The following is a 27,273-nucleotide window of genomic DNA, read 5'->3' as shown; positions in this document are numbered from 1 at the left end:
GGACTTTTCAACGTACTTTACGACGGACTTTCTGAATGAACGGACTTGCCTACACACAATCCACCTAAGTCCGTCGAATTCGTACGTGATGACGTACGACCGGACTAAAACAAGGAAGTTCATAGCCAGTAGCCAATAGCTGCCCTAGCGTGGCTTTTTGTCCGTCGAACTAGCATACAGACGAGCGGACTTTTCGACCGGACTCGATTTCAACGGATTAATTTAAAACATGTTTCAAATCTAAGTCCGTCCAACAAAGTCCGCTGGAGCCCACACACGATCGAATTGTCCGACCAAATCCCGTCCGCCGGGCAAAGTCTGCCGTAAAGTCCGCTCGTGTGTACGCGGCATTAGATTTCAAATACTTATACTTTGCTTCTAGGCCTCACCCAAAAAAAAAAAAAAAAAAAAGAAAAAAAAATATATATATATATATATATATATATATATATATATATAAGGATTATCATGAGATGATTTAAGATAGATAGATATCAGAACTCTTAAACAATAAAGTCAATTAGGTTGGTTTACTAAAGGCAAATCGACTGTTTACTTTGCAAGGGACAATTGTAAGACGGTGTAATGTGTTTTTTTGTTGAAATGGTATTTCAATAGTTTCACCAGGAGCAGCCCATCCATTAAGGGTGCCGCCCCCCTATCCATCGCCACCTCCCCTTATCCATGTGTCCGGCCTCTTGCCCTTGCAGGATGCTGGATGCATGAATTACAATGGTGGGTGGGAGGGTTTGAAGCACCTGATTAGAGCCAGAGGCTCTAATAGACTTCAAAATAGGGTGGGCTCGGGGTGCAGAGAATGCGAACAGAGCCCACCCAGGTGTGTTACAACAGCAAATGAATATTTGCTATTGTAACACTGATCCTCCTCCCGGCCAATCAGGCAGCAGGTTTTGAGACTCATCGTCCGAAGAGATGGACTCTGAACTTGAGTACCTACCAGTTAACCACTTCAATACCGGGCACTTTCACCCCCTTCCTGCCCAGACCAATTTTGAGTTTTCACTTTGAATGACACTTGCGCAATCATGCAACACTGTGCCAAAATAATTTTTTTAATCATTTTTTTAAAACAAGTAGAGCTTTCTTTTGGTGGTATTTTATCACTTCTGTTTTTTTTTTTTTCATTGTTTGCTAAACAAGATGAAAAAAGATCAAAAATTTAGAAAAAAAAAGTTTTTCTTAGTTTTTGTTATAAAATTTAAGAAATAAATAAATTTTTTTCTTCACTGATGTGCACTGATGAGCTGCACTGATAGGCACCTCTGATGGGTGCTGATAGGCTGCACTGATAGGTTGCACTGATGGGGCTGTACTGATAATCAGTGTAACCAATGTACTCACTGTCAGACTTGCTGGTTATCGGCTCTCCTTTTCTCACACAGAGACAATGTGTGAGGAAAGGAATGCCAATAACCGTCAAGTCTGTTTTACATGTGACCAGCTGGGATCAGACATAGCTAATCACATGATAAAAGGCCGCTGTGATTGGCCCATTACTGCAAACTTTGATCAGCTGTGTCCAAAGGACACAGCACTCACAGAGTGCGCATGTAGGAGGACATCCAAGGATGTCCTCTCAGAACTGGAGCGCCGCGCTGTAGCTGTCTTTCAGCTTTAGTATGGGCAGGAATTGGTTAAGTTGTAGTTTTGTTTAGTTTTTGTTTATACCGCAGTCTTTCATTCCCTTGGGTACTAGAGATATGTTATTTTAATCATTTGGAAAAGTTAAGTTACGTTTGCCTAATGTTGCCACCTTGTTTTTTTATATGAAGATGAACAAATGAGGGCCCTTTTGGGCTCAGACAATGAAGAAATAAAGGGGAGCAGGAAGGGGAAGCAGCCAGCTGGGGATGGGAGCGGTGGTGCCTGGGTGACAGAAGGTCCCAATGGTGGGTTTATAAGCAAGATCCAGGGTGCACCTCCCTGTGTGGCCAGGCTATTCTAATTTAGTCTTCAGCCACAGCACAGGGCTAGTCCCAGGGAATAGCAAACAATTGTTTTCTATGCGCCACATTGCGGTAAATGCAGCAAGTAGCATTTTACCACAACGCACTGGAAGGCACTGCATGTCACTGTAGCACAGTGTACCACACTGCTGTGTGGAGACATGAAAGACATGACACTTCAAATAAAGTTTGCGAGAGAAAAAAAAAGAAAAAGGTAAACCTAGTTGTGCGCTGGAATGAGCATCTCACTGCCCCTGAACTAAAAGCAGCCTGCATGATCAAACAGAACATTCAAATATGCAACGCTGTGTGATCAAGCCCTTAGAAAAATACATAAGAAGGAATTATTGCACAATATTTTTCTTTCCAAATGCTCTACATGCTGTCCAGTTCTAATTTACATCTAAAGTTTAGTTTATGGCTGTAATTCATATATGGTTTGGTATGTACAGTATTATGTAATACAACATAATGCAATACACAGGATGAATAAATCTGCATTATGCCATGTTCCTGTGATTTAGAGTTATGTAATGTCATGAGTTATGTAATGTCATGAGTTATGTAATGTCATGTACAGTGCCTTGAAAAAGTATTCACACCCCTTGAAATTTTTCACATTTTGTCATGTTACAACCAAAAACGTAAATGTGTTTTCTTGGGATTTTATGTGATAGACCAACACAAAGTGGAAGGAACATAATAAATGGTTTTCCAAATTTTTTACAAACAACAATCTGAAAAGTGTGGCGTGCATTTGCATATCTTGACTCTGATATCCTTAAGGCCCCTTTCACACTGGGGCGGTAGGGGGCGTCGGCGGTAAAACAGAGCTATTTTTAGCGCTGTTTTACTGCGGTATTCGTCCGCTAGCGGTGCGGTTTTAACCCCCCGCTGGCGGCCGAAAAAGGGTTAAAACCCCTCGTATAGCGCGGCTATAGCTGCGGTATTGCCGCGGTATAGCCGCGCTGTCACATTGATTTCAATGGGCAGGAGCGGTTTAGGAGCAGTGAATACACCGCTCCTTCACCGCTCCAAAGATGCGGCTGACAGGAGATTTTTTCTTCTCCTGCCAGCGCACCGCTTCAGTGTGAAAGCCCTCGGGCTTTCACACTGAACAAACAGCGGAGGCTGTTTAGGGGCGGTTTGCAGGCGCTATTTTTAGCGCAATAACGCCTGCAAACTGCCCCAGTGTGAAAGGGGCCTAACTAAATTCTAGTGAAACCAATTGCCTTCAGAAGTCATTTAATTGGTAAATAGCGTCCACCTGTGTGTAATTTACTCTCAGTGTAAATACAGCTGTTCTGTGAAGCCCTCAGGGAATCTTAGGCTTGATTCACACCTATGCATTTTTAGTGCTTTTTGCATTTTGCGGATTTCCACTACGTGTTACATAGGAAACAATGTTAAATGGACTGTTGTGCAAATCTGTAAAATGCAAAAAGCACTAAAAATGCATAGGTTTGAATCAGGCCTTAGGCTCGATTCACACCTATGCATGTTGCTTTTGAGCGTTTCTGCAGTGCTTTTTGCGGTGCTTGCCACATTTTTGAACATGCGTTTTTGCCGCGTTTTTGCCGCCTTTTGCGTTTTTTTTTTTTACAGTGATTTTTTTAATACTATATACAGTGTAAGAAAAAAGAAAGTTGTGGAGAGTTTTAAAGCAGGGTTAGGATTATAAAAAAAATATCCCAAGCTTTGGACATCTCACAGAGCACTGTTCAATCCATCATCCGAAAATGGAACGAGTATGACACAACTGCAAACCTACCAAGACATGGCCGTGCACCTAAACTGACAGGCTGGGCAAGGAGAGCATTAATCACAGAAGCAGCCAAGATGCCCATTGTAACTCTGGAGGAGCTGCAGAGATCCACAGCTCAGGTGGGAGAATCTGTCCATAATACAACTATTAGTCACGCAGGCCACAAATCTGGCCTTTTTTTGGGAGAGTGGCAAGAAGAAAACCATTATTGAAAAAAACCCATAAGAAGTCCCATTTGCAGTTTGTGAGAAGCCATGTGGGAAACACAGCAAACATGTGGAAGAAGGTGCTCTGGTCAGATGAGACCAAAATTTTACTTGTTGGCCTAAAAGCAAAACGCTATGTGTGGCGGAAAACTAACACTGCACATCACGAACATGAAACATGGTGGTGACAGGATCATGTTGTGGGGATGGTTTTCTTCAGTAGGGACAGGGAAGCTGGTCAGAGTTGATTCTGCAAAAGACTTGAAACTGGGTGGAGGTTCACCTTCCAGTAGGACAACGACTCTAAATATATGGCCAGTGCTACAATGGAATGGTTTAGATCACAACATATTCATGTGTTAAAATGGCCCAGTCAAAGACCAGACCTAAATCCAATTGAGAATCTATGGCAAGACTTGAAAATTTCTGTTCACAGACGCTCTCCATCCAATCTGACAGAGCTTGAGCTATTTTGCAAAGAAGAAAAATGTCACTCTCTAGATGTGCAAAGCTGGTAGAGACATACTCAAAGACTTGCAGCTGTAATTGCAGCAAAAGGCGGTTCTACAACGTATTCACTCGGGGGGGCTGAATACAAATGCACGCCACACTTTTCAGATATTTATTTGTAAAAAAATCTGGAAAACCATTTATCATTTTCCTTCCACTTCACAATGATATGCCACTTTGTGTTGGTCTATCACATAAAATCCCAATAAAACACATTTACATTTTTGGTTGTAACATGACAGAATGTGGAAAATTCTAAGGGCATACCCTTGATACCCTTCATACAATACTTTTTCAAGGCACTGTATATATCTCTACATTGTACCCATTCTCTACATATCTATAATTAATTTCCTTTTCCAAGTAAGCAATGTAAAAGATTAGGCTAACAGTGCAGACAGTGTGAATAAAAATAATCACATTAACTTTCTGAGCTTTATAACACAACCCAAATTTGACCAATCTAATTATCCCAATTCTAACTGATTCACTGCTTTAAGCAGCTGTATAATACCACCAGTTTTCCACATGTCTTTGTCTATAAAAGACATGTACAAGCATGGAGGAGCATGTGACTCACCATCCTTCCTCTCATGTGACAGCGCTGATGCTTGATGCTTGGCCTTGCACTGTCAGGGAGGAAGCATTTAAAGGGGTTGTAAAGTCAGAAGGTTTTGTATCTTAATGCATTCTATGCATTAAGATAAAAAGCCTTCTGTGTGCAGCAGCCCCCTCCGCCCCCCTAATACTTACCTGAGCCACATCTTTGTCCGGGACTCTCCCTCCTGATTAGCTGAGACACAGCAGCACCATTGGCTCCTGGTGCTGTCAATCAAAGTAAGTTAGCCATTCAGGAGAGAGAGGGGGCGAGGCTGAACTGCAGCTCTGTGTTTGAATGGACACACGGAGCTGCAGCTCAGCTTGGGTGCCCCCATAGCAAGCTGCTTGCTGTGGGGGCACTCAACAGGAGGGAGGGGCCAGGAGCACCGAAGAGGCACCCAAGAAGAGGAGGATCTGGGCTGCTCTGTGCAAATCCACTGCAACAGAGCAGGTAAGTACAACATGTTTGTTATTTTTATAGAAAAAAATACTTTAACCACTTGCCACCCAGGCCAATTCTGACACTTCATGTAAAAATCATCATTTTTTTTGCTAGAAAATTACTCAGAACAACCAAACATTATATATGTTTTTTAGCAGAGACCCTAGGGAATAAAATGGTTGGTTGTTGCACCATTTTATCCCGCATGGTATTTGTGCAGCAATTTTTCCAACGCGTTTTTTTTTTTTTTGGAAAAAACTGTTTCATGCTTTAAAAAAACAAAACACTAAAATTAGCCCGATTTTGTTTTTGTTTTTTTGCATAAAGTGAAAGATGATGTTACCCTGAGTAAATAGATACCTACCATTTTTCTATTTTGACACTTTCCTTTTTCATTTCTTTTTTCATAACTCTTATTTCTATTACAAGTAATGTAAACATCCCTTGTAATAGGAATAGGGCATGACAGGTCCTCTTTACAGGGAGAACTGGGGTCTACAAGTCCCAGATCTCGCCTCTAGGCTGGAAAGTCTAAATTTAAAAAAAATAAAAACAATCTCAGCTTCCCACTTGAGGCAATGGCAGTGTTTACAACTGCCGTGGCCAGGTGTGATGTTATACCATCTGGCCCGTGGTTTTCTGTATGGTGTTTTTTTCTCTGGCTCGCCGATCGCACGGGAAGCCGGTAGAAGCACTGGAAAGCGGTGGGAGGGGGGATGTCCACTTCCAGCGCCTGTAAAAACAATCAACCAGCTGGACAGCCACTATGATTGTTTCATGGTGCAGGGAATTGCCTGCTGTAAAAGAAGATATCTGAATGATGCCTGTAACTGCACGCATCATTCAGATATCCCCACTCAAAGTCTGCAATGTCATATATGTTGTTGGGTGGGAAATGGTTAGGTGAACTTCGTACTTTGCCCTGCATGGGCAAAAATCATAGGTTTCCTTTGATAAGATATTAAGGGCAATTACATTTTTTTACAAAATAACAAACATTAAGGAGAAAGCAAAAAAGTTCCAAAAAATAGGTTCTTTCCAGCTTAAGCAGCGCTCCACAAAAAACCACATAAATGAAGTTAAAAAAAAAAAAATGCATATGAGCAACCAGCACTCTAAAAATATAAAAATTGTGACAGTCCAGGTGTTGAGTCATTTCTCATGAGACAGTTCATATCATTGCAGAAATCTTCCACCATCACCACACCTTATGATTCCACTCCCTATAGGAATTGCACTCACCGGACTCCTAATTAACAATCAGCGTGTGATTTCAGTAACAATCAAATTGACAGAGATATGGGGTACTGATCCTGAACACACCCGCAATCCTCTTATTCAACTCAAGCATATAGAAGAAAAAGGAATCCTCATAGTGTGAAACTGTAAAATTTTTATTGTCCCAAAAACACCCGACCCTTAAGCTATTGCGCTTACACAAAGATATATTTAAAACAGCATTCCAGTATAATATACACTGCTGGTGAAAGCAGTTCCGATAATCTCACCACCTCAGAAAGAAACAGATTTACGTTTGTGGTGGTTCCCGGGAGAGACTCGGAACAAATCCCCAGTGCAGCAAGCCGTGTGGTCTCCCCTAGACGCATTTCCACATTCTGTCTTTGTCAATAGGTGACCATAGGTGAACGCTCTGCGTTTCTATTCATACACAGAGCCATAGCTCAGCCCCTCCCCCCCTTTCCTCATTGGCTCACTGGCTGTGATTCCTTTGTACAGGCAGCTGTATGCAGCACATGTGGCTCCTGGCCTCAAAATACAGCCATATTTTATGGTATATAGCCCAATATGCCCCTTGTGCATGAGCCTTAATGAAAAATGCAACTGGAGTGCTTAGTAGGTGAGTGGATGGTGGAACCTACATATTTCACCATTAAAAAAAAAAAAAAAAAAAAAAAACATTCAAAATTGAAATAATGTCTACTTGTAACTCAAAGTCCATAAAAAGTCCAAAGAAATCAAATAAATCAGTGCATCCTCCACCAGTGTAATAAACTGTCAGCAAAAATGTATGTATAGAGGCTTACCAGACTTCCATGACCTCGTAAATGAATGGAACACTCATAACTCGCATGGATAGAAGCTTCCTGGCACACCATAGGACATGCAACTTGATAGTAGATCAGATGCAAAACCACTCAAAGATGTCAGATCATTCTTACATTAAGGGTAAAGAGGACCCCCAGGGCCGGTTGACAGGACTTCCTCTAAAACCAAATTGCCTTGTAGTTGCCACTCAAAAAAAAGCATAATTAGAGACCCATGCTCCACATAGTGTGAACCAGATACCACAATTTTAATAAAAACTAGAAACTGCACTTACACAGAAAAAGGCAGATACAGCACTGTATAATAACATCAACATGAAGGACACATCCTGTTTGTGTTGCGTTGATATCACATGCAGGGCCCTGCACATGACCTCGTAGTGCAGAAGGCAGACCCTATGAATTCTGTGACACAATTCAAAGAAGTAAATGTGTGGGGATCTTTACAAAGTAAGTTTACAATATAATAGAAATAGGCTGGAGATCATTGAAATACAATAAAATGTGGAGATGAATATATGATTTTACATTTTCACCATAGATATGCTTTAACCTCCCTGGCGGTTTTCCCGAGTGTGGCTCGGGGTTAAATTTCAGCGGTGACCCCGAGGCACACTCGGGATTACATTGCAGGATCCTGGTGCAGTATACTTACCTTGTCCCCAGGATCCTGCGATGTCCCCCCACTGTGTCTGTCCTCCGCCCGATGCCTCTGTGTGCCGGGTCCCGTTTCCTGCGAGCGTCGCAACGCATGGGGGCAGAGCCCGGCGGCAAATTAAAAAAAGTAAAAAATCATAATACATACAGTACATTGTAATCTTATAGATTACATTACTGTATGAAAGTATTTCACAACCCTTTTGTCCCCAGTGCTTTGTCCTATGCCCTGCATGCAGTTTTATATTATATATACTGTTCTTTCTGCCTGGAAACTTGAGATTGTCCATAGCAACCAAAAAGTGTCTCTTTACATCAAAAGTGGTTTTAGACCAGCTAGAAAACAGCGATAGTAAATTATAATACTTGCAGAATTGAGGGATAGTGAATCATGGGGAAATTAATTTTATTATTATATTATAATTTTTTATAATTATTTATATTTATTTATTATATTATAATTTATGATTTTGTGTTTCAAACTTCATCATACCCGGGATATCTACTAGACTATTGGTGGACAGATTTAAGTGTGTTATTGCTAAGAATTACAGGCTTACAATATAAAACGCCAAATTTCTATGCAAAATAATTGTACCGCTTTGAGACGCAAAAATCTGACATAATCATACCACCAGGGAGGCTACGTAAATTGCATTATGTTATATATTTTACATTTCTTTTTCTGCTTAGGTCTATATTTTCAAGACAGAAAAACGATTACTTGAGAAGAAATTTTTTGTTTCTGGGAAAAAGGTTAGTCATCTGCCTGAAGTATAATCTGATATGATTTCCTTTTATTTACACTGTTACTAGTTTAGTGCTGGAGTGTAAACTAACATATTGTGACAGTGCAAGGTCCTCCTTGAGGCATGAGTTTTAGAAATAAATAAATGACACAGGATTCATGCTTAATATAAGCCAAGCCTAAGATTAGCTCATGGCTCCCATTCTGGAGACAGAGACCTGTCAGTAGAGAGCTGTATGTTCCTGCCAAGAGACCTCACCCCATGTGGGAGGGATTTCTTGCCCATGAGACTGGGAAAGTTGGGACAGCTGAGGGAGTCTGTGGAGACTTAGAAAGCTGAGGCAGCTCTTTAGTCCAGGGGTCTGGAGGGAGTCCTTAAGTCAATTGAGAGGCCAGGGACTGGCCCTGTACAGCGAGGTGCTTCAACTAAAGGCTGAGTGAGCCTGAAGATCCTGTGGTTTGGAAGACCAGAAACAACAGCAGTTGTACTGCTGACAAGAGAGACAGGTGGCTTGGCATTTTCAATTTCTGTTTTGCTTTGTGAAGCTGAAACCCCTGAGTGATCAACTTTCTGTTGGACTTTGGTTTAAGAGCCCATTTTTTTTAAGCGAAATGAAAGCAAAGTTAGGACTGGTGTCTCACTTAAACATGCATCTACCACATGAACTTAAATATTTTTAACAGTTTGCGCAGCACTTTACAACGTTAGGGCAAACAGTACAGTTACAATACAATTCAATACAGGAGTAATCAATAACCCCATATCACAATATGTAAAACTGTTCTTCATGTTGTTAGAATAAAAAAGTTAGCCAAATGTTGACAGTTTTTTGATAAATCATGTTAAAGAAATGTAGTGACTCACTATAGTGTGCAAACCTATGTACCTTTCATTCAAGATTTGTACTTATCTTATTATAGTATGTATTAGAAGTTAGTAAGTTATATCAGGTTTGTATAACATTGCCAGTTAAATTAATTCACATATCTCTTCTGTCTGTTCAGTGAGGCAGTTCCCATTTTGTCAAGTTTCCTGCGACTGGAATACTTGAGAAGAGTTTTAGATTTATGTCCTGGCAGGAAAAGTCACCTCAATAGATAGAGCTACTGTAAAGAAAAAGTCAAGGTTCTAACATTTTACGAGGAAGTGAGCTGCCATCTAGACAGGGGAAGGCCTGTGGATTTAGTGTACCTGGAATTTGTAAAGGCATTCGATACAGTCCCCCATAAGAGCCTAATCTACAAGCTGAGGTCCGCAAGCGTGGACCATAAAGTTTGTTCTTGGGTAAAAAACTGGTTACAGGGATGTGTCTAAAGGGTGGTAATAAACAACATGAACTCCGACTGGTCTAGAGTGGTAAGTGGGGTACCCCTAGGTTCTGTCTTGGGATCAATTCTATTCAATTTATTCATAAATTATATAGCGGATGGGATAAATAGCTCAATCTCAGTTGTTGCGGATGACACAAAAGTAAGCAGGGCAATAACTTCACATCAGGATATAGACATTTTACAGACAGACCTGAACAAAATAATGGAGTGGGCAAATACATGCCAAATGAGGTTTAATGTGGAAAAATGTAAAATAATGCACTTGGAGGCAAAAAACATAAATGCAAACTACTCACTAGGGGGAGAACCGCTGGTAGAATCAAGGATGGAGAAAGATCTGGGGGTCCTAGTGGATGACAGATTGAGCAATAACATGCAATGTCAAACTGCAGCTACCAAAGTCAGCAGAATGTTAGCATGCATAAAAAAGGGGACATACTCCAGAGATAGAACGATAATCCTGCCACTTTATAAAACTGGTTAGACCACATCTCGAGTATTCTGTCCAGTTCTGATCACCAGTCCTCAGAAGGGATGTGCTGGAACCAGAGAGAGTCCAGAGAAGGGCAACAAAACTAATAAGGGGACTGGAGGACCTCGATTACGAGGAACGACTGCAAACACAATCTATTCTCACTGGAGAAACAACGCTTGAGAGGAGATATGATAGCGATTTACAAATAACTCAATCTTCTCTCTGCTGAAAACGGATCACAGGAGTGCAAAACAAATTGCTCTCCTGTGATCCATAGGAGAAGTACAGCCAAACGAGTTGTAATCCTAATCTAATTTTCCACTGGAGCTTAGTAAAAAAATTTAAAAACTTGATACTTGGTCTCTCGGTCTGCCAAAGTTCACCACTCAGTACCAGAGCAGCCAATTGCCAGGCTTGAGCATCCATGGATTTGTATTCTTAAATCCTAATTTCGGGCTGATAGGAATAAACACTGTAGGACCAGTCCCCTGAAGTTGCTTCTTTTTGCTACTGTGTCAGACACTGGCTCCCTGATACGAGTACGCTGCATTTAACCCATACAATGTGGGGGGGGGGGGCAGTTCATACTTACGTTCACTAAACTAATTAGTAAATCATTCACATTCAACTTTGCGAATAAGTGCTTGGATAACTATAACACTTACAGTAAACCTTGAATTGGACTGAAATAAGAATTAGGCATTTTATGTTTTAGGAATTAGCTGCATAATATTTGGAACATATGACATGACACAGACAGAATGAAGAAATCATCATGGCCTTGTATCAAACAATCATTGCATTGTAAGCTTTTCTTAGTAAATAAGAGTTTCTATTCATGGTCGTCTGTAATGATTGTTAGCTCAGTTTTACAAATGTGTTTATGGAAAGAATATGCTCCTTGTTTTTACTTTTCCCCATTGCTAGTAAGTTTCAAATATGTAACAATGTGTGCGATTGTCTACAAACATACAAGAGGAAATATAAGAGGTCATTGGAATGAATCACTTACAGGCTATCTAAAATAAATGATGAACTAGTTCTTTAGGACTCCATAAACCCTGCGATCTGTGACCGAAAGTAGCTAGTGTTGCAGAATCAAATTATTTTGTCTAGCAATAATTACTTCAATTTGTTTATGCTGGCCAAGGCTGAAGTTCACTTGCCTCTATAGAAGTTATATGCCAGAGGATCGCTCAGCACCCCATCCCGCCCAATCCCAATAGGGTAAAAAACTATTGGGTAATTACCAATGGGTAAAGACATTTTCGCTGGGGCCTGCAGTACAACATGCAAAGGGAAGCAAACATTGTAGTCTATAGGACTGTTCCTGTACCTACTGTATGTAGATAGATATTGAAACTGACATGGGTTTTAGACCCTGCTGACAACAAAGTCATATATAAAGGTTATCATATTTATTAAATGATGGAAGATGTTTACTATAAAGATGCAAGATATATTATAAAGCTACTTTTAGCAATCCATGGATGTAGCATGTCATTGTTCTCACAGCTATACTCAGCACTATAAATGTTGACTAACTTCAGTACTGATGTATCAAAAGTTGGTTTCTTGGCAATCATTTCAACATTAAAACTTCCTTTCACTGTTGTAAGCCTAATAATGTTCAGCACCAACCATTGTAACTACTAGTCTTGCACATCACAAGGATTTATGGGAAAATATTACGAATTTAACTACATGACTTGAATTGGAGAGACATCTTATTTGAAGCCCAGGACACATCGCCCTTGAAAGTTTTGTTTAAACCCTCTTCTGCATAATTCTGGCTGCCAATACAGTTTATACAGAGCAGAAAAGTAGACAGTTCATCATAGAAGTTTATTGTTTTTCCTGGTTCAGACCTGTTCAACACTGGCCTGCCACAGAAGTACAAGTTCAAACATTCAAACTTCCTTTGCTTTGTTAAATTTAGAGGTGTTTAAATGTTAAAATTATAACAACTATATTGCTATCTTAACACTACTAGTGTAATTCTTCTTTTAAAATGCCCATTTCACTAACTTTGTTTATAAAAATTTCTTTGGAGAACTAGTGAAAGTGAACCAAATCTCATCAAACATATTTATGTGTGGTGCATTGTCTTGTCAAAAACACATTAGGCAACGTGAATAAGATGAAAAACTAAGAAAAAAGAAGAAAAAGAAGAAACAACAAATAACGCAACACAAAATGTAACATCTCCCTCTGTACCGCCTCATGTCACTTGAACAGAGGGAAATCTCTTTAGTCAGGGATAAAGATAACAATAAAAACATTTTATCTACGTAGAAGACAGAGGGAGTTTAGGTACCTATGTCCTGTTTTTACATGCTTTTATTGTTGTCTGTGTCTCCATTGGGGGGATTCCCTAACTTAAGTTATATTCACGTTGATCTGACACGAAAGTCGCATGATGACTTTGCTCTGCGACTTCCGGTCCAATTTCCATGTGACTTCAATGTACGAGATCCGATTTTGATCCAAATTTGAGATAATTGTGATTTGTCCTCTGACCAATTAAAACAATTCTTTTGCTTCTGGTGTGAATGAAACCTCATGCCAAATTTATAAAAAAAATGGAGGGGCACGACATTTTATTTTTCAATACATTTTGCATTGCTAACATTCTTCTAAGCACAAGTCGCATGTCACAAGTCAGATCAGTTAAAATGCTGATCCGACTTCAATCAAATTCCAGGGGCTAAAATCGGACCCAAGTCAGAATAAAGTAGTGAAGGAACCTTTTCAAAAGTCCGACCGACACAAGTCAGACCAGTTAAGATGGCTCTCATAGGAAACCATTGATTTTAACATGTCATGTGACTTGTGCCCTTGAAGTCAGAGCGCTTGTCGGATCAGTGTGAACTGGCCCTCAGTGTCCTGGTGACAAGTGTTACTAATAAAGTGAGAATTTTCCCAGTATGGTCAATGTCAGCAAGTCCTAACCTTTCTTTATTCCATCTAAAAGTAAGGAAAAGCAGTTCTGGCTTAAAGTGTTACTAAACCCACAACAGTAAAATCAGTCTGTATATGTAGCATAGCATGCTTGTAATACTCACTGTAGAACTTAAGGGGTTAATCCTCTGCATTGTGTTAAAACGCTGTTTTATCTTGTATGCATAAATCCTTCCCTCCTGCACTGTCTATCTGGGGAAGGCCAGCTAACACAGGCAGAGTAGCCGACCTGCACATGCTCAGTTGTGTCTTTTATGCTGTAAAGAATATTTCCTTGTTGAGCTGAACTAGCCAGGTCACATGATATTGACATCACACATGTGTATACAGGCAGTAGTGAAAATCTCCTTCTTCAACTCTCTGCACTGGAGAAACTGTGCAGTTTATCACTGACTGCGGTATACAGATCAGCCAAAAAGGTATATCATGGCAGTATTTTAATGTAAAAAGATGATTTATAAGCTGTAGGCACTGTGGTGGGGGGGGGGGGGGGTGCGGCAGACAAACTATTTTTATATTACTACTTTTAGTCCTAACAAGCACTGTGCTAATGCCTCACTTTTGACATATATTATTTAATGGAACTCTCAAAATGCAGGATTCACTTACAGGGATTGATTTCCGAAAACGGATGCACTCAGAATCCGGTGGAGCTCTGCATGTTAGCCAGTCAGCTTCTAACTTCAGCTTGTTCAACTAACCTTTGACAAAAAACACTGGAAACGGGTTTCCTTGTTTCCATGCAGAGCTGCACCAGATTTTTCACTCTGCAGTTTTAGTATATCAACCACACAGTGTACAATAAAGCTTAACAGAGTTACATTTTCTAAAAGCTGTCAACTGAACTAAATGCACTATATCTTGTTTTTATGGGCGGAAATACTGAATGCTTTGTTATGGCTCAACTTGGTTGCAGATGGGCTCTTACTTTGGCTCCTCCTTATGTGCAGTTGATCTCAATGCTGATGGCCTATCAGACCTCCTGGTGGGGGCACCCATGTTCTCAGAGGTGAGGGATGAAGGACAAGTGACTGTTTACATCAACAGAGGAAATGTAAGTACGCCTAATACAAAACAGTGGTAAAATTATAACGTGTCTTAGTAATACACTGGAAAATAGTGCTATGAAAATGTAAAAACAAAAAACAGTATTTGCATTAACATATATTTTAAATATCCTATAGCTGTGTATATATGTTTACTGTTTTACCTGCCAAAAAAATATAGTTTTCTTTGGTCACACAGTGGGTGAATTTCCCAACTTTCCTAAAAATAAATAAATAGATAGATAGATAGATAGATAGATAGATAGATAGATAGATATAGATTATGCTAGAAATTATCTATGTATAAAAACCAGGAGCTGCAGTGTCACTACTAGAATGTGTGTTTTTATACTGGCACTGTAAAAGGACATCAGCGGGGTTTCACATTCTCCAGACATGCTGTATCTTTCACACTCCCATTTCCTTGTTGTTGATTTCCTTTGACATAAATCTGTTTGACTTGCACACATACAATATAGCCATTTTCTAGAGACTTCAGTAGTTGTAATTCAGTATTACATTTGGCAGAGTTTCAGTTGTTGTTGGTGTTTCCTTCGTATGGGAATTCCTTTGAAATTCAAAAAGCCTCAAATGCTAAAAGTCTTTGGGACCTTTATGCCAGTTGGTTGCAGAATATATTTAGCTACATAACTATGTAACTTATATACTCTTGCGGTTGGAAGGGGAGTGCGACAAGCACTCCCACCTTAGCCTACCACATTTCCCGGATGGGGTTGTACACGTGCCGCAGCAAAAATTATATCCTCTGTTGCATTTGGAGGGCAGTACCACCACCAAAAGCGGCTAATCCAAGGAAATGTAGCCATGCTGCAACCACGAGCTAGGTTAGGCTTGTGGTGGATTTGTGGCATTTCCATTCACAGACCCTGATTAGCTGTCAAAAAAAACAAAACAAAAAACAGGCATTCGGGAGGTGGCAGTATTACCTCCTGAATGCCTGTCAGCTGCTTTTGTACCACTCTCTAAAAGCGGTACACCACGCATACCTTTTCAAAAGCTGCCGCAGGTGTAAACTAGGCCCTAAATTGATGTTCCTGTCTCATTATACAGTTTCTTTGCAAACACTGTTATGGTGGCCACACATATATCGAGATGATCATTCAATACATTTTTCTATGCAACTAAACTAATAGATTACACAATTGTTTTTAATAAATTGCTTATCTTTTGATTGATTTTACCCAGATCAATCACAATACACTATGTTTATGACCATCATTTCCGACTTGATGAGCAGAATTTTAACAGTGTTTACTGTTTATCATTCAAAATGATGATATTTATCAGGAGCAATCAAATGCTACATGTTAACAATATATTTCCTCTATGCATAAATTGTATGTGTATAAATTGACATATTAGAAGTGAAGTTGAATCGTTTCATTTGTTTTATTGTTTTATTCTGCTCTACAGTACTGTAATCTTGCTTCCCGTGCAACCGATTCTTTTCAAGATGCAAATATTAAAGTAAACCCATATGAAGAAAAAATGTAAACCAAATGTAGTATGTAACAAGAGAAACCATAAGGTGTCAGGAAATATTAAATTGCATTGGAGTCAATGGGATGCAAAATTGTATATTGAGAGGTGGATAAAAGTTTAAATGCTGAAAAGGGGAGTATGACAGAAACATATTGAGGACCCCTGCTCTAAACCTATATTGTGAGACAACATATATATAAACATATTGAGAACCATAATGTCCATTAAACTGCGTCAAAAGACACTTCTATGAGTCCAAAGTGAAAAAAAGAGAATTTTTCAAACGGTGCAAAATAAGTAAATATTTAGACTTCCAGCCAAAGACGACCAACCGAGGTAAGTGCTTGATTCAGCAGAGAAACAGATTCAACATCAAATGTGCTACCACCACCGATGAAGGTAATAGGGTACACTTACCAAATTGTGTGGTCTACCTGCCTGCAGCAGAGAGCCAGACAAGCAAAATGGGGTCTTTAGCGTCACTGGACCAACATGTGGGTTGTACAGCAGTGCAGAATCGGCATTCAGACTTTCCGGGATCCAGCATCAAGAAAGAGTAACGTTCCAAGCTCAACATATAGAGACTCGTCGGCTCCGCCAATCAACAGGAAGGAGTCATACTGAGATAATGTCTTGGTAGATGAAATGCATCGGTATGTACAGCGCTGGTTCCACAACACTGCGTTCTTCTCCTTGTGATCACATTATACGAAGGCCTGTTTTTATCTACATTGATGTAAGTGCAATACTTTATTTAATACATTTTTAGCCCAAGATTTTATGCTATGTGGCGATCCTTTTTTTCCTGTATAACTCCTTCCTGTTCTCTATGCTCAGTTTCATTCGAGACTGGTGCAAAACAGTATCCTGTGTGCTTGGAACAAGAAGGTCCAAATGCTAGATTTTCCAATGTGTCTGTTGCCAAAAGTGTGCCAGAGCCTCAGTTGGTGGAGGATATCCAAGAATCGGCAGAAGGGGAAATCCTTTATGCCGGTTACCTGGAAGGTGGTAACAACAGGTGCCAGCCTTTCGTGTTGGGGAGCAGTCCTGGAAGAAGCGACTGTCCAAGGAAAATGGTCCAGGTCCGAAAGAACCTTGCCCATCAACATTCTAGAGATTCGGGCAGCACGTTTAGCTCTAAAGGCGTGGACGTTCAGGTTGTGGAATTGTCCAGTCAGTATTCAAGTATTCAATCTGACAATGCCACAGCAGTGGCTTATATCAATCACCAAGGGGGCACCAGGGAGAGGTAAACCATATCCTAGCCTGGGCAGAAGAGCATGTGCCATGCATATCGGTAATCTTCATTCCAGGCATAGAGAATTGGCAGGCGGACTACTTGAGTCGCCAACAGTTGTTCCCGGGGGAATGGTCCCTTCACCCCGACATCTTCCTGGTCATATGCCAAAGATGGGGGGTCCCGGATGTGGATCTGTTTGCATCCAGGTTCAACAACAAAGTCAACAACTTTGTGTCAAGAACAAGGGATCTGCTCGCGTGCAGAACGGACGCCTTAGTGACCCCGTGGGATCGGTTTTAACTGATTTATGCATTCCCTCCTATTCTGATGCTACCTCGTAGTCTTCACAGGATCAAGCAGGAAAAGAAGTAGGTGGTTCTTATGGTCCCAGTGTGGCCCAGAAGGTCCTGGTATGCAGAGATCATAAGGATGGCAGTAGGGGACCCATGGACCCTACCACCACGTCCAGACCTGCTCTCGCAGGGACCAGTATTCCATCCTACCTTACAAACGCTAAATTTAACGGTTTGGCTATTGAAACCCACATTCTGAAGAATCATGGGCTTTCAGGGTCAGTGATTTCTGCCTTGGTTAATGCAAGGAAGCTATCCTCAACAGTCATTTATTATAGAGTCTGGACGGCATATGTTTCCTGGTGTGAATACAGGAGTTGGCATCCTAGAAAATATGTTATAGGTAGAATTCTTGCTTTTCTGCAAAAGGGATTAGAGATGAAGCTGGCCTTGAGTACCATCAAAGGTCAGGTCTTGGCCTTATCGGTATTATTCCAACGACCACTTGCTTCGCATTCTCTGGTCCATAATTTAATACAGCGGGTAACATGGCTTAATCCGCCGGTTAGGTCACCCTTGAAATCTTGGGACCTGAATCTAGTTTTGTCGGCTTTACAAAAACAGCCTTTTGAGCCGATATGGCATACTCCCTTGATCCTTTTGACAAGGAAGTTTGTTTTTCTGGTTGTCATATCTTCTGCAAGAAGGGTATCAGAGTTGGCTGCTCTTTCTTCCAAAGAGACATATTTAATTATTCACAAGGATAAGGTGGTATTGCACCCTCATCTCTAACTTTCTACCGAAGGTAGTGTCAGGTTTTCATCTAAACCATGATGTTATTCTGCCTTCATTTTTTCTAGTACCCTGTTCCACGGAAGAGAAGTCGCTATATTCTCTTGATGTAGTGGGAGCAGTCAAAGTGTACTTGAAAGCGACTGCTCAGATTCGGAAAATGGATGTTTTGTTTGTGTTTCCTGAAGGTCCTAGAAAAGGACAGGCAGCATCGAAATCCACTATCTCTAAGTGGATTCGGCAAGTGATTGTTCAGGCTTATGGTTTGAAGGGGAAAATTCCACCTTTTCAAATCAAAGCACACTCCACCCGGGCTGTTAGTGCTTCCTGGGTAGTGCATCACCAAGCCTCCATGGCTCAAATCTGCAAGGCCGCAACTTGGTCTTCAGTCCATACATTCATCAGATTCTATCGGGTGGATGTAAAAAGACAGGAGGATATCGCCTTTGGGCGCAGTGTGCTGCAGGCAGCAGTATAGGTCCTCAGGTCTGATGGCACCCTACTTTTGTTTGTGTCTCCCTCCCCTCAGATAGCATTGCTCTGGGACATCCAATATAGTTACTACTATGGCTCTGTGTCCGGTGATGTATGATAAAGAAAATAGGATTTTGATAACAGCTTACCTGTAAAATCCTTTTCTTGGAGTATATCACGGGACACAGAGGTCCCTCCCCTCTTTCTGGTATACACATGTATTGCTTTGCTACAAAAACTGAGGTACTCCCAGTAAGGGGAGGGGTTATATAGGGAGTAAACTTCCTGTCTAGAGTGTGCCAGTGTCCATCACCTAAAGGTGGCCTATATATATATATTTTTTTTTTCTTCCACTTCAGCAAACGCTTTAGAGAGACTTAACTCATTTGAGCCATTTATTCTTGTCCCTTCTCATTTTTGCATCATTGTGGTCAAATTTATTTAAATAATTATTTAATTTTCTCACTTTCCTTCTTGCTTAATAATAATATTAATTTTAATTTTTACATTTTTTATTTATTTATTTATTTATTTATTTTCCCTTGCCCTTTCCCTCCCCCCCCCACTTGCCCCCCGAGCCCCCCCCCTCTCTCTCTTGCCTCTAAATTTCCATAATTCTTATGCATCTCTCCGTGCCCCTGAATTCCAGCCATTTCGCCCAGGTTCTGCAGTATTTCTCCCATGAGCCCTCCGTCAAATGGATTAACTCTTCCATTCTTCTTGCACATTCCACCCTTATTATCCGCTCCCTTAACCTTGGACCTTCCAGACCTTTCCAGTGGCACGGGATCAGCGCTTTGGCCGCGTTTAGGAGGTACGGGACTAGAGATTGACTGTATCGGGGGACATCTTTTTCAGTATCGTGAAACAGACACCTCCAAGGATTTTTATCAACCTGCTCCCCCGTTATTTGCCGAATTTCTCCCAATATTCCCTCCCAATACAACTGTATTTTGGGGCATTCCCACCAAAGATGCACCAAAGTTCCTACTGCCCCACATCCCCTCCAACAAGTAGGGGTGGTCTCAGGCCCGTATTCCTGCACCTGCTGGGGCGTCCTATGCCATCTCGCAATCGCCTTATAGGCCATTTCATACGTCCGAGTATCCCTAGCCGTTAAATGTATCATTTTCAATATCTTACACCTGTGTTCCTCGTCTTTCAAATAACCTATTTCTCTTTCCCACTTCTTCAAAAAAGTGGGGAGCCCCTTACTCGCTTCTCCCCTTAGTACTCTATAAAGTTTAGATATGCTACCTTTCACACTAGTGGGAGTGCTTAATACTTTTTCTATTGCTCTTAGTTGATCTCTTCCCCTCAGTGGCTGTGGAAGTGATTGTGTAAAATGCTGTATCTGAGCATATCTCCATTTATCTAGTGGTTTATTCCCCCATACCCGTGTGATTTCTATATAAGTGTATAATCTATTTCCCCTTATCACATCCTGTAATTGTAACTCATCCTTATTCGCCCACCTTGTGAAATATAAGTGCTCCTCCTTCCCCAGCAAAAAATAATTAGTATTCAAAAGTGATATCAATGGTGAATTATATTCCCAGTGAAATCTCCTACTTAAACCATCCCAAGTCTTCAATGTGTTCCTAGTCAAAAAATGAATCCCGTGTCTTAACTCTCGAAATTGTGGTGGGATCCATATCATTTTTTCTATATCTGCTCTGCTTTGTGCAATTTCTATATTTACCCAGCCTTTCTCCTGTTTACTATATGTCCAATCAATAACCCTCGAGATAACAATAGCTTGATAATATGTTTTTAAGTCCGGGGCTCCCAACCCTCCCTGTTTTTTATCCTTCAGCAAAGTATCATGTGCTATTCTAGGACGCCTATTTGCCCAAATAAATCTCAAAATAATGGTCTGAAGCTTATTAAAAAAAATATAAGGAAGAGCTATTGGGATCATTTGGAAGGTGTAGCATTGGCAGGACAAACATTTTTACCGCGTTTATCCTGCCAATCCATGATAAAGCTCTGTACCTCATCCTGCTTTATTTGTCCTTTATCTTATCGAGTAAGGGAATATAGTTCGAGGCAAACAAGTCATTTGGGGTCGGCTTCAATTTTATGCCCAAGTACTCCAGCTCCCTCCCACACCAAGTAAAGAGGAACCTAGGTTGTATTGCCTTCGATATGTTTAAAAGCTCTGACTTACCCATATTTATTTTGAAATTTGTCAATCCTCCATAGCGCTCTAACTCCTTAAGCACCATGGGTATTGTTGTTCTCGGATCGGTGATATAACAGAGCAAATCATCGGCAAATGCCGCCACTTTATACTCTCTTCCCCCCACCTGAATGCCCTTTATATCCGCATTCTTACGGATCGCAGCTAACAATGGCTCCAAAGTCAATACAAATAGGATCGGAGATAAGGGGCAGCCCTGTCTTGTCCCATTGAATAACTCAAGGGGAGAAGACAGGGCTCCATTCACTCTAACTCTGGCCTTTGGATGTCTGTATAGGGACATGATCCATCTCATCATCTTCTCTCCGATACCCAGATGCTTCAGTGTTTCGACCATAAATCCTCAATCCACTCTATCGAAAGCTTTTTCAGCATCGATTGAAAGTAGGACTGCTGGAATATCTCCCCTAACCACCTCTTGCTTCAAAAAAATTTACTTCAGTGAGTTATCCCTCCCCTCCCTTCCGGGTACAAACCCCACCTGGTCATTATGTATCCACTGCTGCAGCCCGAGTTTCAACCTATCTGCAAGTATTTTAGCAAAAATTTTTATATCTACGTTTAATAACTAGATTGGCCTATAACTTCCAGGGGATGCTGTATCCTTACCTTCTTTCAGGATAAGGGTAATGTGGGCTAGCAGGGACTCTTCCCGGGACACCTCATCCTCGCCCAAAGCGTTCAAATAGCTGCACAGTTTAGGCGCCAAAATTTTAGAGAATTTTTTGTAGTATGCTATGGAGTTTCCGTCGGGGCCCGGGCTCTTTCTCAGTGCAGTATTACTTATCGCTCTTTCTACTTCTTCCTGAGAAATAGGTCTTTCAAGATACTCAACCTCCTCCATCTCTGCCCTGGGAAGGTCTAGTCCCCGAAGGTACTCCCTTATCACCTCTTTCTTTCTTTCCTCCACCTCCTCTTTCCGGCTTACCTTATAGAGGGCGCTGAAATACGAGTGAAATATTTTGGCAATCTTTGGTAAGGAGAATTCCAAGCCCCCCCCCCATCCCTCATTTTTGATATGAAAGTCCTAGTTTTCTTTTATTTGACCCTTCTTGCCATCCACTTTCCTGACTTATTACCTTCCTGGTACATATCCCTATTGATATTGTCAAAAGCACATTTCCTATTCTGGTCCAATAACTCATCTAGATCTCTTCTTTTCCCTATTAACTCTTTCTTTTCAGGGATCCCCCGGGGTCTTGTACTCTGCTCTATTTCCTGAATTTCCCTATAAAGGTGTGCCATCTTTTCCCTCCTCTCTTTCTTTTTCCTTGTTAAAATCCCTCTTATAAAAACTTTGTGTGCCTCCCAAATAGTAGCCCTAGATATTTCCTCCGTGTCATTTATCTCAAAATAATTCCTTAATACCTGCTCTATTTTCGCTACAGAATCGGGGTCCTGGATCAGAGAATCATTCAATTTCCAGTTCATTCTAGTCCGAACCACACCGGTAATCTCAAATTGGATTTTCACAGGTGCGTGATCGGATAGGGTGATGGCTTTAATCTCAGCTGCCTTCAAATAAGGGACTAACTGGTGTTCTATAACAATGTGGTCTATCCTTGAAAATGATTTGTGTGCATAAGAGTAAAAGGTATAGTCTCACTCCTTTGGATGGCTAATCCTCCATGTGTCCATTAGCTGGAGGTTTGTTAGCGTTTTTTTAGTGCCTCTCCTTGTATACCAAGCTTTGATACACCCCTTGAGGTGTCCATCCCAGGATCCATACTCCAGTTTAGATCCCCTGCAATTATCAATTTACCTTTTTTAAAGGTCTTGAGTTTCCTCAGGACCTTCCTCAAGAATTTATTGGGGTTCCTCTTTGGGGAGTAAATATTTGCTACTGTAACCAACATGTCAAACAGCTTCTCCTCCACAAACAGAAACCTACCTCCTGGATCGACCAGCCGCTCCTCCTCAACAAACATCATTGTCCTGTCAAGCCCAATCGCTACTCCCCTTGAGTGTGTTGATCCTGCGTCTCCATAGAACCACTTTGGGAACTGATACGTCGCCAACCCACCTCCTGATACATGTGTGATATAGGTCTCTTGCAGGAACACCACATTTGCTCCCAGGAACTGCAATTCCTGGCTTATTTTACATCTTTTTTTTGCTGTGTTAAGTCCTCTTACATTATAAGTGACAAAATTTACGACTCCCATATTTTATCTCCAAAATATGGCCAATCCAGTAGGGGATACCCTGGAGAGAGAGAGGGAGCCCCCCAAAAACATAATCCCCCCCACACCCCTCCCCAAAAGAAAAAACCTCCCACCCACCCCGTCCCCCCCAAAAACCTACCCCCTAGTCTGGAACAGGTTGCCTAGGACGGCTGGGCAGACCCCTCTGTTCTTTATATGGGTCGGGTGGATTGCATCAGCTTGGTGCCACCCTGCCCCCATATTCCCCAATGGGCTCACGTCACAGGCACCCCCAGATCCCACCCGTTCCCCCCCACCCCCCCGTCACACTCAGCTCGCGCTGGGAGAATCCCATATTCCCAGACTGTACTTCATTGCGGCTATTTCTACTCTGTTTATTAAGCCTCCACCCCTCTCCAGCCCCTTACTCTTCTTGTGGGTATACCTCCCTCCTCCTCTCCCCAACCTGGGAGCGGGGGGGGGACAACGCCCAGCCTACTAAAAAAGCCCTCCAGATCCTCTGGGAATCTCAGCACTGCTGTTCGCCCGTTTTTTTTTCCCAATTAGGCAGGCTGGGAACCCCCATTGATAGAATATCTCTGATGTTTTCAATAACCCAGTCAATGGTTTCAACAGTCTCCTTCTTAAGAGAGTCTCCGCCGACAGGTCTGAGTAGACTTGTAATTCCACCCCTTCCAAACCTAACCCTGACTGCTGCCGCAGTTTTCCCATTATTTTGGCTTTCTCTTTTATGTAATAGAACCTTATTATCACATCTCTCGGGCTCTCTGCTCTGTTTTAGGAGTATCGTGCGATCCTGTGGGCTCTGTCTAGTTTCAGTGGATCTGTTATTTCCTTTCCCAATAAGGGGTTAAACAGTTGCTGCAATACTGGCATCAAGGCTTCATTCCCATATTTTTCAGGCAGTCCCTTGATTCGCAAATTTTTACGTCGGCTGTGATTCTCCTGGTCTTCAATTTTATAAAGGAGGTTTCTGTTTGTATTTTATAGATCCCTTAGTTGCTTACTGATGCTTTCTAATCTTCGCTCGTGATCTTCTAATCTGTCCTCTGTCTCCTCCACCCTCCTAAGCACATGTCCAATATCTGTTCTTACTGCCACTATATCTGCTTTTAGTGAGGTCTCCATTTGTAACAACATCTCAGCAAGCATTTCTTTAATTTGTGGGGCTTCCTCCTGTGTTGACTGCTGTGCTGGTCTTTTTCCCCCTGATTCCTCTTCGCCCCCATTCTTCCTCTGTGATCCCTCTTGCGCCTCAGAGCAGCTCTGTAAGAGGTTCCCACTGTTTCTTGATTTTACAATTTTACCTTCCTGTATTTTTCCTCCTTTATTCTCCTAGGCTGCCCCCTTCTGTATGTTAATTCCTGGTCTCATTGGGGCCCCTATTCTAGGGCTTCCCTGCGTTTCTTCAAGTATACTAGATTCCGCGGACATATAGCGTTGTATCCCGCCAGGGCTTAACCCCGCCGTGGCACCTTTACCAGCTTTAGCTGCTTTCCCCCTCATATCTCTGTTTTAATCCCCACCTAACCAAGCGTAAGGTATTAGTCTGGTATTAGTCTGGTGGTGGTTTGATCCTGGGGAAAAATTCAGTTATAGTGCGATTTTAATTCGGGTTGATCACTCATGCATTTCCCAAAAACAATTGTTCCTAAGGGGAGGCAGCTAGACACCTACAGGGCCATCTCCTCAAAGTTATTTAGACTTAATTTGATCAATTCCATTCAGCTTATCCGTGGACCCACATAGAGGAGCCCCTCACTCTTCTTCAATCCTTCCTCAATCCTGGGGTGATCTGAGGGGAGTAAGGCCATCCAGAGGGTTTACCCGGAGTCAAACCCTATATATTTGCGTTCATATGAGGGGGGGGTATCGTGGGTATTTAAATACAACAGTGGGTGAGCTTTTATATACAGAATATTGCTTTTTCATTCAGCCACAGAGAATAAAGCCTCCAAACAGTCACCTCTAAACCAGCATTAATAGGGTAGTCTTCGACCGCTATCCCCCGCTTCTCGTCTTCACATAATTTTAAAATTCCATCTGTACCACATATCTAGAGAGGGTCCTTTCACCAATAGTTCTTTACTAACCAATATATAGAGCTGAGACCATCAGCACCTCTTCTGTGCTGGTCCAATTTCGGGGAGCCTTACAAAGATGCGCAGGCGCTCTCACCACCTCCTCCTTCACCTCTGTCCCCGAGGACCTATTGCTGAATACCTCCTTGCTGTTGCAGTCACCCTCCAACCAACTCCACTTACCTGTTCATCGGAGGTCAGCGTTACCTCACACACTCCAGTGGGTCCCTGCTCCAATTGACTGCTCGATCCGACGCTGCTGCGGGAGGGGCGGGGGAGTTGGCGAAACCACTCGGGGCAGACAAGGAGCTGGCGATGGCTCGTCGAGAGAAACAGGCTCTATCTCTCTCCGCTATGAACCCGGCGTCTCTTCATTCCAGCCACGGGCCAAACGAGTGTGCGGGGAGGCAAAGGCTCCGGCGCGGACCTGACGCACCTACGTGGTGACGCTCCACCCCATCCTCCCAGAGCCAGCACTTAAAACTGCTAAAGGTGGCCTATATAACCCATATAGTTACTACTATGGTTCTGTGTCCCATGATGTACTCCAAGAAAAGGATTTTACAGGTAAGCGGTTATAAAAAATCCTATTTTTCACAGGTAAACAAAATGTAGACAAAGCAATTACCTGAACCCAATTGGCCTGTATTTGGCAGCTTACCACAAAGACAGGAACCCTCCAGGAGAGGACATTCACCCGAGTTGGGTGTCAAAGGTCAAAGAGAGAGCAAAATGGAAAATCCTTGGGAGTCTAAAGTCTTTATTGTTCAACTGATTAACAACAAACAGGGCAAAGAACAGTTAGTGCATTTTGGGGGGCACAAAATCCCACTTCATCAGGGCTAGGTGAAATGGCAGAATGTTAAATGGACTCAAAAGTACTCCTAAGCAGACTGATCTGCAGGCAGAATATGTTATAACAACAGTCAGTGCTGGTGTTGACAGTAGAAGTGGCCAATAAATAATAATAAATACCTGACATGTTCTATTCTCTCTACTCTATCAAAAACAAAATACTTTATTTAATTAAAATATATGCAAACCCCGCTATTAGACTTCTTATATTTGCTCCAATTTAGCTGGTAAATATACTATTGAAAACATTTTGTTATATCTAATAAAAAATGGCTAAAACATACCTGATGACCCTGTCAGAAATCTTTTGATTTGAATTATCATTGATCTAAGTTATTTCTTTCAACTACAAAGCGCTTCTCTGTTATGGAGAATAGGAGAGGGTGATGTGTTCTGTAGTTTTGACCTGACTTTACAACACCACCGCTCTATAGATACAGTGCAGTATGAGTGTTGCTGAACAGGGTGTGTTACTGGCAGGATTACCAGGTGAACATAAAAATGGTGAAAATGGAAAACTAAATCAGTGACCACATATAAATACAGGTAAGCTGCAATAAATAAGAGTAAGCTGCAATATATATATCATTTTTTTACATGCCCCTAACCTAAAAAAGGCAGAAAACATACAAAGCTATGTGTACTGTAGTTGCTGGAGTTCATTGGCAGATTCTGAGCTTTAGATTGCCATCCTGCCATCATAAATGACTTAACCAATATCCGGTAGTTTTGAATCCAGCACATCAAGCTGTGCGGTCATTTTGTATGTTCCCTTTGTAGTCAGTATGAATGTCACATTTACTTTCTTATTGTAATCAGTTTCAAAGCACTGCCACTGCCATGTGGAGATAAATGTGTCTGTATATATTGAAAGCAGTGTTGTGTCTGTTTA

The 27,273-nt window shown here is 41.5% G+C and overlaps 1 protein-coding gene across 2 annotated transcripts in view; it reads left to right on the top strand.

Annotated features, from left to right (window-relative positions):
• ITGA9 (integrin subunit alpha 9) overlaps positions 1-27,273 on the top strand; it is a 626,511-nt gene that overhangs the window by 216,835 nt on the left and 382,403 nt on the right. For both annotated transcript variants that reach the window (XM_073630570.1, XM_073630571.1), the window contains exons 8-9: positions 8,907-8,969; positions 14,646-14,783. In XM_073630570.1, the coding sequence (XP_073486671.1) occupies positions 8,907-8,969; positions 14,646-14,783 (201 nt within the window). The remainder of the gene's footprint in view (positions 1-8,906; positions 8,970-14,645; positions 14,784-27,273) is intronic.

The sequence above is a fragment of the Aquarana catesbeiana genome, linkage group LG05 (assembly GCF_042186555.1).
Source record: "Aquarana catesbeiana isolate 2022-GZ linkage group LG05, ASM4218655v1, whole genome shotgun sequence".
Lineage (NCBI taxonomy): Eukaryota > Metazoa > Chordata > Amphibia > Anura > Ranidae > Aquarana > Aquarana catesbeiana.
This window is presented reverse-complemented; position numbering and strand designations above follow the sequence as displayed.